Raw genomic sequence first — 13,361 nt, forward strand, 5'->3', positions numbered from 1 at the left:
GCATTGTTTAGAATTGCTCAGCTCCCCTAGAACAATGGCTTTTATTCTAGAATTTTTTTTATCAAAGTCATAACAAGCCTCAATCCCTCTGCAAATTTGATAATTTGATTCACATGTTTAATTCAAAGCAATGAATTAACTAATTTAGAGTTATTAAACCAGCAGCCTGCCGACTTGAGGAAGAAACAAAACAAAATTTAAAAAGCCGACTATACAAATTTCCAACTTCTCAAGACGGTAAGAAAGACACAGACATTGACTCAAATACAGCTGCCAAATCACATATAAGTTTCAGCATCTCTCCGAGGATGGCTTCCATTTCCTTTTCATGCCTCTTCCTTGTGAGGATGTAACAACCTTTAGACAGAGGGCTTGCTCTACTTCAGCTCCGTTTGGCCAGAGCGCCCTAGTTAGTCAGCATCATTGACTAGATATGTGCACCATCAGTATGGGAGATCTGTCAGATCCCTGATACTGAAAAGGAAGGGTCCTGTAATGCTTACTCAAATGAATTTCATTTTTAAACATCAAAGGAATGGTTTCTTTCAGACGGTGCTTTGTTTATAGTTGTCCAGACCTCTTTTCTTTTGGGGCAGGAGATGTATTGTGTGCAAAAGTAACCAAAATGGGCCACAGACAAGGACACAAGGACACGGCTACTAGTTAAATCATTTTTAGGTCTCTTTCCTTCTTTTTCTAGAGTAAGTAGTGTTTAGGATGTGTTTTGAAAAAGGAAAGAGATAGTTTGGCAAACGTGGAGTGGAAGTTTGTCGAGTGTCATGAAGAATAGTCTTAAGTTTGACAGGCAGCCAATATTGTGAATATGTTTACATAATAATAAGGGCTTGGGAATTCATTAAGATTTTCACACTGAAAAAATTCACGAGTTCTCTTGTGTTGGTACTAACATGGGGAGCAAATTGCTGCTTCAGTGACTTTCACTCTTATTTATCATTTATTTTTACATTTTTCCTTTTTTAACAAAAAGTGCAACTTACGTACAGTAAAGTGCATAAGCCTTACATATACAGCTTGATAAATGTGATGGGTTTTTATTGTGGCTTTCTTTGCTCAAATACTTTACATAGTGCATATCTGGTAAAGCCTGCAATTGTGTTGCAATTTCCTAAATGAGAAAAACTGCCCATTGCTTCCAGAATACTTTCACCACATCTTTTTTAGATATAATTAAAAACTCAGTGGAGGTGAGTCAATGGCTAAGTCTCATTCTGTGTTTCTGAACCTACAGGTTTTCAGTCTCCATGCACTAGAGTAGATGCTTACCATCAGTCTATGGGACTCTCCTGAGAACAAACTATAGTACCAAACCTGGAAAACAGAGTTTTAAAACTATATATATAGACACACAAATATGTCACACACAAGCGAATGTTGAGAGGAAGGAGAAAAAGAAAAGAGAGAAGATCCATATATTTAAGAAGCCTTCTATATTTACTTCACTCCAATTTGACCAGACTTGTTCCATGGACTCTTATCCTTGGCACTTGTCATTATATTGGTGCAGAGTTGTTTTGGGTACCTGGGAATTTCCTCAGCAACATGGGTCTCCCCTAGAGTATAAGCTCCTTGTGGACAAGAATGTGCTCTATTTTATGTGGTCATCCATTCCTCCTTTGCTTCCATCCTCCTCAGCCCTTGAAGGCATATAAAGATCGTAAGGATGTCTTAGAATGAAGAAAGTAACAGAAAAACCTCGGATTATCTAGCAATATCTCTACTGCTCCCTGTGGCCACCAAGCCCACCCACACAACTGCTCTTTGAGTGAGATTCAGGAGCTCATGCAAAAGCTCTCGATATGTATAGTAGCTCATAATGTGTTGCTTAGCTCAAAGGAAAACCTGATTTTTTAAAAGTGTACATTTACTTCATTTCTGCCTGATGTTGTCAAAATATCACTAATGTCAGCTATCAGAGTTGCAAGGTGTCATGAGCCCCAGGACAGAACTCTTATTTTTAAGTAAAATTGAAAGTCACTCATATGAGTCATCTATACTAATAATAGAGGAATATGCAAATTGTCCAGGATGCTGTCACAGTAACGACTGGACAGCAGGCTGCGTGGGGTGACTAGGTCGGCATGGTGGGGCAGTTGGGGTGACTAGGCCAGCTGGGGGGGGGGGCAGTTGGGGGCGACCAGGCCGGCAGGGGGGGCAATGAGGGGTGACGAGGCTGGCAGGGGGGCAGTTAGGGGTGTTCATGCTGGCAGGGGGGGTAGTGAGGGGTGATGAGGCTGGCGGGGGGGGCTGTTAGGGGTGATCAGGACAGCAAGCAGAGGCGGTTAAGGGTGATCAGGCTGGCAGGGGAGGAAGTTAGGGGTGATCAGGCAAGCAGGCAGGTGAGCAGTTAGGAGCCAGCAGTACCGGATTGTGAGAGGGATCAGGCCTAAACCGGCAGTCGGACATCCCCTGCAGGGTCCCGAATTGGAGAGGGTGCAGCCTGGGCTGAGGGACCCCCCACCCCACCTCTGTGCATGAATTTCATGCACTTGGCCTCTAGTCATAATATAAACAAACTGTTTTACCCTCTATTGCAGGGGTCCTCAAACTACGGCCCGCGGGCCACATGCAAATACAAATATTGTATTTGTTCCCGTTTTGTTTTTTTACTTCAAAATAAGATATGTGCAGTGTGCATAGGAATTTGTTCATAGTTTTTTTTTTTAAACTATAGTCCGGCCCTCCAACGGTCTGAGGGACAGTGAACTGGCCCCCTGTTTAAAAAGGTTGAGGACCCCTGCTCTATTGCATCAGTATCAAAACTGTGTGATGAAACCTTCCTTCAGAGAAGGGGACTTGGCTCCCCAAGACTTCCTTAAAATGTTTCTCCCCAACTCTCTTTTCTTTCTTTTTCTCTCCAACATCATTGATGGCAGGAGTGACTGATCACTGATGTAAGAATAATCTCAAAGCTTAATAAATACCAGCACCAAAGCTGTTTATAAATTAGTGGAATTAATTGAATCTTTATGAGATCTAAAACAGAATATAGGCTATATACGTCAGTGGTTATCTCTTTCATTATATAAAATTGAAAATAAACTTCATTTGCTGCCTAACTGGCAATAATGCCATGCAAAATTACCACATCTCACTCTCCGGGCAGAGGAGAGATGATGGGTGAGACTCCTAGACCATCACACCTAGTTCCTCAGTAGGTATAGTCTCACTTCCAGTGGCAGTCTGCTCTTTTACTTTATCACCTCTTTTTCATGGTTTCTCTAGTAGTTGTATTTTGTATTGAAAGCTAGATATCTAGGCATAATATTGTTGAAGTAAACTTTTAATTATCTCAGGACAGAGTGTGCTTTTTAGCCCTTAAATACACAGTTTCAAAAGCTATTATTGCCCTTATTTATTCTATCAGTTAGAATTTCAGGCACCACTGGTGGGGCTGATCATTTTTATCCCTAGTGTCTGCTCAACAAGTAGGCTGCTTCTTAGAGATCAGTGTCTGAAAGGAATAGGCAGAGAACACCCAGAACACCCTGCCATTTTTGGTAATGTATTCGAGTAGCAGCAGAAATCAGAATACTATACAAAGTACATACACACCAAAATTATATCTTAAAAACAAAAGTTAAATAAACATATGTAATCACAAATTCAACCTCATTGGAATTCCTCCTAATTTCTTGTTCGGAAATTTTGTTATACAATTACATATCTTCTCTCTCCGGATTCCAATTGTTATCAATCATGAATTCCTTTTGTCCCGATTTTTCTTATTCTTCAAAAAACTTTAAAAACAGTGAATCAGGTTTTGTGTCATGGTCTGGTGTAGTGGAAGAATCGTGGCCCTAAGAATCAGGTACTACCAGGTGCTTGCCAGCTATTGGATTATTGTCATCTCTAAAACTGAAAAAAATACTTTTCAGGGTTGTTGTGAGAATTCAATATATTAAAGTGCAAAAAATTCTATCACTTAAGTTATTCATGTATTGATAAATTTTTATTAGCGTATTACATTGTGGGTACATCTATGAAGTGATCATCATGTATCCGGCATCCTGCATGACTTGGGCAGAGTGTGGATAAATTTTATATTTTTTAATTTAATTTCCACTGTGTATCTAAATACATATCCAATTTTTTAAATCATTTTAATTAGGATTCTCTCTGTAACTTCATAAAAATGTTACTGTGAATGTTTAGAATGTTTATGTGGTTGATATGAATATTTTTGTTAGAGGTTACATATCAATTCACAAGATGACATATTTTTATGATGATTGCTTTTAGGAAAATGTTTATATTAAATGTCATATATTTTAATGTGCAGAACACTACTTACTAACCCTGTATCTTATTGTGAATATTTGCTGCTCAAAGTCACAATTTTAGCCTAGACACAAAGATCCTGTGTTACCTAAACCAAAGATCCAACTTAAAGTTGGGGCAGAGGGCTTAGTCATGGCAAGTCAGAGGGGTGAATACTTGGAGCACACATTTGCTGCTGGGTAAGACTGTCCCTCAGACAAGCAATAAATATTTATAGCAGCATCTGGGGTTAGGCACAGGGGGTTTGAATCTCAGATAACTAAATTGTTTTATTTTTAATATAATGCTTGTAAAATAAAAGAATATAATAATAATACAAATCACCTCAGGAGTTTCTGTGAAGAGTAATCATGTTCCGTATATATTCACTATTATCAATATTATTGTCATTTACAATTCAAAATTATTGATAATTTAATGTCATTGATAATGATAATTTAGTATTGCCTCTATCACTACACCTCACACTGAATCTATTTCATAAGCACACACACACAATTTTTTCTTAGCTGCTAAAAAAGGTAATAAACCTACAAACATTTAACAACTATGAATATTAAGAACATTTATTTAATGCTTAACATTTACAGATTATGGTTCAGAGACATTATCTCACTTTGGTCCTTACCTCTAGAAGAAAAATCATTATTATTAACCCTGTTTGATAAAGAAATAAAATTAAAGTCCATGGAAGTTAAGTGACATGATCAGACTCACACAGCTAGTCATTAAGAAGATATTAGCACCCACAACTTTGCAAGAATAAATATAAGAATTCAAGTAGTGAAAGCTAAAGGCAGGGGATTTTTTTTCTCATAAGTTTCTATAGTACTTTTGGGACTTAGTCATAAACTAACATCATAAAATTCCAAACCGATTATTATATACTTGCCTTAGCAAGATGTTGAGTCTTCTGAAGGTCATCTTCATTATTTAGTCTGTGGTGACTATGTTATTTCATAAATGATGTACCTATTATTGTTTTAATAAGGCCCTATGATGCCACACCAGAAGTAAAACTTTTATAGAAATGTAAATAGCAGAGGTGGCAAGAGGTTGACAAAAGGAAACTTTTTTTTCTAGAACAGTCTTCACATAGCTTGTGTATCACATGCGGGGAAAGGAATGCCATCCTTCTAACACTGTGCTTGCTTCTAAGTGAAATGTTTTCCATTTTTACAGATAGCGCTAACAGAAACAAGTAAATATTACAACCAAAAATTTAGAGGCTCTGATAACAACTAAGTATGTTAACATTTACTATGATCTACCAGAGTAATAATTCCACATGCCTCAAAAGGAACCTGCCTCTCTCATAATCAGAAAAATACAAATTAAACCCAAAAGCTATACTTTACCTTTCTCAGGTTGGCAACATTAGGAAGATGCATAACAATTGTTTGAAGGTTATTGAGAAACAGGATTGACCTGATCAGGGTAGGATCTGCAGCCACCCTCCAGGAGAACAATATAGGGGTCCTCAGAAGAAAGCTTATACCCTGACCTGATCAAGTGCTCTCACTCCCGGACACGACCAATAGGAAAATTGATATGCAAGTCCATGACATGTTGTGAAAATGTTCATTTCAACACCATGTCAAGCAATTTGAGGCAATCTTCATGCCATTTACTAGAGAAATGTATAAGGAAAGAATGTAATGATTTGCTCACTATGGAATTAGAAGAAATACATTTGAAATAGCTAGAACAAAATAGAAACATAGTATTGAGAGTAATTTGAAAAATAAAACATTCAAAAAATTGATACAATCGTATCAATATATCTATAATAATAAAAGCATAATATGCTAATTACACTGGACATCCTCCCGGACGAAACTGGGTCCCGGTGCCAGAGGGAAGCTGGTGCCGGCAGCAGGGGGAAGGAAGGCCTACTCTTGCATGAATTTCATGCATCGGGCCTCTAGTATTTTAATAAATAACTTCCTTTGCAATATGTGGAATATTAGAAGTGCTAATATCTGATACTGACTGCAAGTGTAAAACAGAAGTCAAGGAAATAATACTTCTTGGGTGAAGTGTATTGGTTAATAAAGTGTTATTATATTATCTTTATTATCATTATTAGTCTTATAAAAAAGTTGTAGAGCTACCAGGTGTAAAGGAGTTATTGACTATAAAAGTCAAACTCAATATTATAAGTTTTATGCTTTCTTCCATAATTTTGTCCATATCAGGAACTTCTTGATGCTTTGTAAAGTTTTCTATAAATTTTGGTTTATTTAGTTCAGTTCATGAACATTATGCTCAGTTTACTTGATTGATGATAGAGGTAGATAGATAGATAGATAGATAGATAGATAGATAGATGACAGACATATTCTTATCTAGATATGATCACATTGAAAACATTATCAGACTTTAAATACATTGCCAGCCTGAAAGTATCTTTTGAATCATCCTTTTAATTGGGGCAGGTAGGTACAATAGACAGGTAGAAAAAAAGAAGGATTTGTGTAAATGTGGTTCAAAAAGAAGAAATCTGATATATTTTAAAGCAATGTTTATATTATATTTGTTAATTTTATTCTATTTCCTTACAGGTTTAGATGTTTATTTGGCTACTTGGCTACTGATTAGAGAACACAAAATGAATAACTCAACAAACTCCTCTAACAATGGCCTGGCTCTGACCAGTCCTTATAAGACATTTGAAGTGGTGTTTATTGTCCTTGTGGCTGGATCCCTCAGCTTGGTGACCATTATTGGGAACATACTGGTCATGGTCTCCATTAAAGTCAACCGCCACCTCCAGACCGTCAACAATTACTTTTTGTTCAGCTTGGCCTGTGCTGACCTCATCATCGGTGTTTTCTCCATGAACTTGTATACCCTCTACACTGTGATTGGCTACTGGCCTTTGGGACCTGTGGTGTGTGACCTTTGGCTAGCCCTGGACTATGTGGTCAGCAACGCCTCCGTGATGAATCTGCTCATTATCAGCTTTGACAGGTACTTCTGTGTCACAAAACCGCTCACCTACCCTGTCAAGCGGACCACGAAAATGGCAGGTATGATGATTGCAGCTGCCTGGGTCCTGTCCTTCATCCTCTGGGCTCCAGCGATTCTCTTCTGGCAGTTCATTGTGGGGGTGAGAACTGTGAAGGATGGGGAATGCTACATCCAGTTTTTTTCCAACGCTGCTGTCACCTTCGGTACTGCCATTGCAGCCTTCTACTTGCCAGTGATCATCATGACCGTGTTATACTGGCACATATCCCGAGCCAGTAAAAGCAGGATTAAGAAGGACAAGAAGGAGCCTGCAGCCAACCAAGACCCAGTGTCTCCAAGTCTGATCCAAGGACGGATAGTGAAGCCAAACAACAACAACATGCCCGGCAGTGACGACGGCCTGGAACACAACAAAATGCAGAATGGCAAAGCCCCCAGAGATGCTGTGACTGAAAACTGTGTCCAGGGGGAGGAGAAAGAAAGCTCCAACGATTCCACCTCCGTCAGTGCTGTCGCCTCTAACATGAGAGATGATGAAATCACCCAGGATGAAAACACAGTTTCTACTTCCCTGGGCTATTCCAAAGATGAGAACTCTAAGCAAACATGTATCAAAATCGTCACCAAGACCCAAAAGGGTGACTCGTGTGCCCCGACTAATACCACCGTGGAGCTGGTTGGTTCTTCAGGTCAGAATGGAGATGAAAAACAAAACACGGTCGCTCGCAAGATCGTGAAGATGACTAAGCAGCCTGCAAAAAAGAAGCCCCCTCCTTCCCGGGAAAAGAAAGTGACCAGGACAATCTTGGCTATTCTGTTGGCTTTCATCATCACTTGGGCCCCTTACAACGTCATGGTGCTTATCAACACCTTCTGTGCACCCTGCATCCCCAACACAGTGTGGACAATTGGTTACTGGCTTTGCTACATCAACAGCACTATCAACCCTGCCTGCTATGCCCTTTGCAATGCCACCTTCAAGAAGACCTTTAAACACCTTCTCATGTGTCATTACAAGAACATAGGCGCAACGAGGTAAAACATCTTTGGGACAAAGGAAGGTGGTCACGGGGAACTTGGGAAGAAGAAGAGGGGTAAAAGAGCTAGTTTTAAAATCTCTGCCATTGCACTTTAGAGTCTTATTATGGATGTGCAGTTAAGGAGCTCAAAAGTGACACTCTTTTGTGCCTCTGCTCCAGCTTGGGAAACTCTCACCTCATAAGCCCTGCCAATGGAAGAGCAATGAGACCATGAAAGCCACACGTTGAACATGTGGATTTAAGAATGCTCTACACTTTCTGTCTCTTGAAGAAGGGCTTCTGAATCTGCAACTTTATCAGTTTCTGCACAAGAAGAATAATAACCTTGCTCCTTTTTTGTTGTTGTTCCCATGTATTTATATAAGTCAATGAAAGGCTATAGTTACAAGCTAACATGGAGACTTAAACATAAAGAAATAGACATTATGCCATAGAGAAGTAAAGAAATAAAACCAAAAAGAGTGTAGAAACAACCTCAGAGTGCTAAGCATATATTACTCTTCTTTTCTTATGGTTTTACCTGGAGGGTTGCAATATTATAAATGCTTATTTTTAACCTTTGCTTTTCCTCACATCAAAAGAAAACAAACAAACAAAAAGCCCAATGAGACCACATCATTATTTTTCTCGTTCTGGCATTTGTTTTTGTACTGTTCTACCCTGTGTGAGGGCATATTACAGAGGACTTGCACTAAACCAGAGACAGCCATGAAAAAGGGGCATTTCACCCCTGATCACTGTGTCCTTTGCATTTTTTGGTGGTATAACAGCCTATAAGGATATAGTTCAGTTATGAATCTTTATGGGAAATGGTTTCACCAATCTTGGTTTTCTCCCAAACTAGCCTCTTATTTTAATAGAATAGTCTCCCTAATACAAAACATGTTTGAGAAGCCAAAGTTATTTTTTTTTAATTGAGGTTTCATCAAATTAAATAGTTGTCATTAAAGTTGGAGAAAGTTTACTGAGGCCAGGCAAATTTTCAGATAAGAAAATGGGCGTTTGAAAGGGCATTCTGTTTCAACCTGAATCTGCCTGACCCGCATGTGAAATGCTAACATGTAAAACGTGAACTTCTGGCCTTTGTCAGCAGGAAGAACATGCTGCCTTTTTCATTTTGAATTCTGAATAGAATTAATATACTCCCGTGGCACCAATGACCTCTGGGTCAATCCCAAGAAATTAAGACCTTCCCCTCAATGCTTTCTGAAAGCCAATATTCAGCTCATGAGGCTGTTTATAACCACCCTATGATCCAATGGAGAGAAAAAAATAAGCAATTAAAAAACATTTACTGAAACCATATATTCCTCATTCCTCAACTGTCAATTCTCCCTAAAAATTTTTAACTTCAAAATTCCATCAATAGAAGTATAGTAATCCTTGTGACAGACATGTAGTAAATAACTTAAACAGAGGCCAGGTGAGCTCAGCAGAATCTGAAAGAAGAATGTAGTGGCTGTACCTGATCATTCTCACATGTCTCTAATACTAGATCATCAGAAAGTCAAGTCAGGAAGTAATACCCAAACAGTGGCTTTAAATAATCTTCTCTATGTAGATACTTTTTATTTGGTACCCCAAATAAATATATGATTATATTATTCATGATTTAACTAGTTATTTTCATTCCTCCTTTGTTTTACTATATTCACTGTAGTCTTCCAATTAGATTTTCTAAAGATGACGCAATCAATAGAAAGAAAAGTTATAAAACTTTTTTCAAATTTCATATTCTGCCTTTTAGGTTTATGGTCTTCATCTTGACCAGTTATATATCTATGTGAGCTGCATGATGACTTAATCAGTATTCGACATTAGCAATTTAGTTATTTTGTGTGACTTGCCTCATTGATGGCATCTCAACAATTTTGAGAGTTAACCAAAAGCACAACACAAACAACAACAACAAAAAGAACAGCCAGGAAGAAGCAAATTGCCAACAATGTTTTAATTTAACTTTATAAAAATAACTTCCTAGTTGAATAACTTCAGTCATTCCCCCTCGCCCCCCCCCCAAAAAAAAATCTTCCATGTATAAATACACAGCATCAGTTCAGATTCCTTCACACTACAATGATGTCATTGTAAACATTTACATTTTAAATTAATATTTATTTGTATTTTATTTCGTCAAATCCAGGAATAAATTGTGTGGAAGGAGCATCAAGCCAATAGAGTGTTTGGTTCCCTGTAAACAAAACAATTGACTGGCTGAATGTTTCACTTACTAACTTGCACTATTACAATGTAGATTCAGCTTTAGTGGAATGAACTCTTTGGATCCAAGGATTGAGGATTCCAGATTCTGGTCTCTTGTATGCAACAATCCTACTCACTTTAAGTCAAATTGCCTGTTACTTGCCACTGTCATCGCACCCTTCCCTTTGTTCCTTTTATTTTGGGTCTTCGCCACCTGTTATTGAAAGAGAGAGCATCAAGGATTAAAGAAAGGAATTGAAGATAGACTGAAACATCTTGGAAGTTTTGTTGACCGGAATAAAAAAAAAAAAATGGAAAGAATACTGAAAATGGTAGATGCTTAGACAGATATAGAGACTGTATTCAAAGGTTTGCATTAACTACTGCTGGATTTTTCTATTTCAGTGGCTTTCAACTGAGGATCAAGCCAACTTTGCCCCTCTCACAGGGGACATTTAATAATGTAAGGAGACATTTTTGGTTGTCACAACTTGGAGAAGGGCTATTGGCATCTAGTGGATAGAGGCCAGGGATGCCGCTAAACAGCTTACACAGGATAGCCCCATCCACTTGCCCCAAATAAAAATTATGTGGCTCAAAATGTCAATAGTGCAGCCGAGGCCGGTTTGGCTCAGTGGATGGAGCGTCGGCCTGCGGACTGGGGGGTCCCGGGTTCGATTCCGGTCAAGGGCATGTACCTGGGTTGCGGGCACATCCCCAGTGGGAGATGTGCAGGAGGCAGCTGATCGATGTTTCTCTCTCATCGATGTTTCTAACTCTCTGTCTCTCTCCCTTCCTCTCTGTCAAAAATCAGTGGAATATATTTAAAAAAAAAAAAATGTCAATAGTGCAGAAGTTGAGAAACCCTGGTCTGTTTCAAGGGATTCTAGAACTTGCTTTGTATAAGTGGGAAAATAATCCTGTATCACTATTAGAATATCAATGCAAATTGCTCACCTGTTTGAAAAAGGTAATGCTCGCCAATCGTGATTCAGACACACTATCATCCACTGAGTCTGGTGTATTTGTAGTTTATACATTGGGAACACAGGCCACATCTACAAATCAGAATCACCAGACCAGGCACATAGCACATTGTTTCCAACATCTTAGTGCCTGATTAGGTTGCCACAGAATCCAGCCAATTGAGGTTTCAGTAGTTGGCCATTAAAATGGTTGCATTGATGTAGTCAGTTTCTATTGGAGCTAACATTTGTCCTTTCAAAAACATTAAGAGCCTCTTTCAGAAGCAGTATGATTCATCTCCTTTGTTTTCACTGGAAAGGTGAATATCTGTCAAGAATTTCTTCTCGTAGCAATAATGTAAATATCACAGAGTGGTCTTATAAGAAGAGAAGATAAAATATGTGAAAAGGCCAGGTCATTTCTTGGGGAAAAAAAAGAGAAATGATTGCTCTTTTATCAGTTCATCACTGATTTAATGGCAGATCCTGTGTTAAGATAAAATCTAGTAAGTCATTTTACATTTGTCCAAACCCATAGAATGTACAACACCAAGAAGAAACCCTAATGTTAACTATGGACATTGAATGAAAAAAAAATTGTGTGCCAATGTAGATTCAGCCATTATAACAAATGTACCACCCTGGGGAGGCTGTGCTTGTGTGGGGACCAGAGGGTATATAAATACTCTCTGTACCTTTCACTCAATTTTGCTGTGAACCTAAAACTGCTCTAAAAATAAAAGTACAATCTAAAATAATAATAATAATAAGTCACATGAGATTAGCTTTTCAGCGTGGATGTGGAAGCTGAAAAAGAAAAGTACATGCCACATACTCCTACTCTTTGTCCATTCACTGCTTTTCTTATCCTGAAGATCTGATATTGGGGGAAATGGGAGTTCAAACTGATGACAATATACCTGTAGAGATACAATCTACTTTTATTTTCTCCTACTTAGTTGATACTTGCCTTTTCCCCAGTTTGATACTATCCCTTTCAACAACCACAGCACTGGTGTTGCAAATAGATTAGGGAAGCACCCCAAGCCAGATGACTTGTGCAAAGTGTATTTTCAGCATGTATATACAATACCATGCCTCTCCAATATGCTTCTCTTAAGAGGGTGCACGCTGCAGCATGAACTGTGTGCTTATTTAATGTATCTTCCTGGGATATGCTGTATGCTTACTATACATATTCTATAAATAAAGCAATGAAATGTATAATAGAAATACATATTTCTGTATGCAAATAAATATATTATCCACAAAATCTTAGTATGCAATATGGTATATGTTGCTTCAGAGTCACAAGATAAGCTTTTATATGCCCACTTTTCAAAGAAAGTAGTACTTGCTTTTGAAGGAAGAGGTGTAAGAACAGCCAAAATCCTACCCATATTAAGACTAAAATGTTTTATGCTCTTTGAAAGCATGGCATTGATTTTAAATATCTCTTGAAAGAATATATTAATAAACCTTTGCTGGTGTCACCCCGTGTTTCAACAATGCTTTTTGCTCCTCTCTGTCTGGCCTCTCACTAGAACCTTCCTGGCTGTTACGGTCCCAACAGCTGTGTTGATCTCATGTCTGATTGCCTGATGAGATTGCAACCAATTCATTGACATACAGCTTTGCTCAACTCCAAAGTAACTGATTTTTGTCAAATAAAAACTAATCATCCCAGGAAGGAAGGATGACCTTCAGAATGTTTTGCATTCTGAAAACCAAGGTAAAAGTTGTGCAAGCACTGTATTTTATAAACCGCTCTTTCCAATACAACATCCCATACAATAACTCTTAGTGTAATGTTATGGTGCAAGTTTCTCCAAGAAATTGAAAAAGAGAAGGTTTGTCTCTGTGTTCTACATTTTCTGCACAG

The 13,361-nt window shown here is 38.3% G+C and overlaps 1 protein-coding gene across 3 annotated transcripts in view; it reads left to right on the top strand.

Moving 5' to 3' along the window:
- The window catches only part of CHRM2 (cholinergic receptor muscarinic 2), a 134,202-nt gene extending 121,230 nt beyond the window's left edge, over positions 1-12,972 (top strand). For all 3 annotated transcript variants that reach the window (XM_070423971.1, XM_070423968.1, XM_070423970.1), the window contains one exon: positions 6,864-12,972. In XM_070423971.1, the coding sequence (XP_070280072.1) occupies positions 6,911-8,311 (1,401 nt within the window). In that variant the 5' untranslated portion in view covers positions 6,864-6,910 and the 3' untranslated portion in view covers positions 8,312-12,972. The remainder of the gene's footprint in view (positions 1-6,863) is intronic.
- Positions 12,973-13,361: the final 389 nt, after the last annotated feature.

Source organism: Myotis yumanensis, unplaced genomic scaffold (assembly GCF_028538775.1).
Source record: "Myotis yumanensis isolate MYYU_CA2020_CCGP unplaced genomic scaffold, mMyoYum1.0.hap1 SCAF_9, whole genome shotgun sequence".
In the NCBI taxonomy this organism is placed as follows: Eukaryota; Metazoa; Chordata; class Mammalia; order Chiroptera; family Vespertilionidae; genus Myotis; species Myotis yumanensis.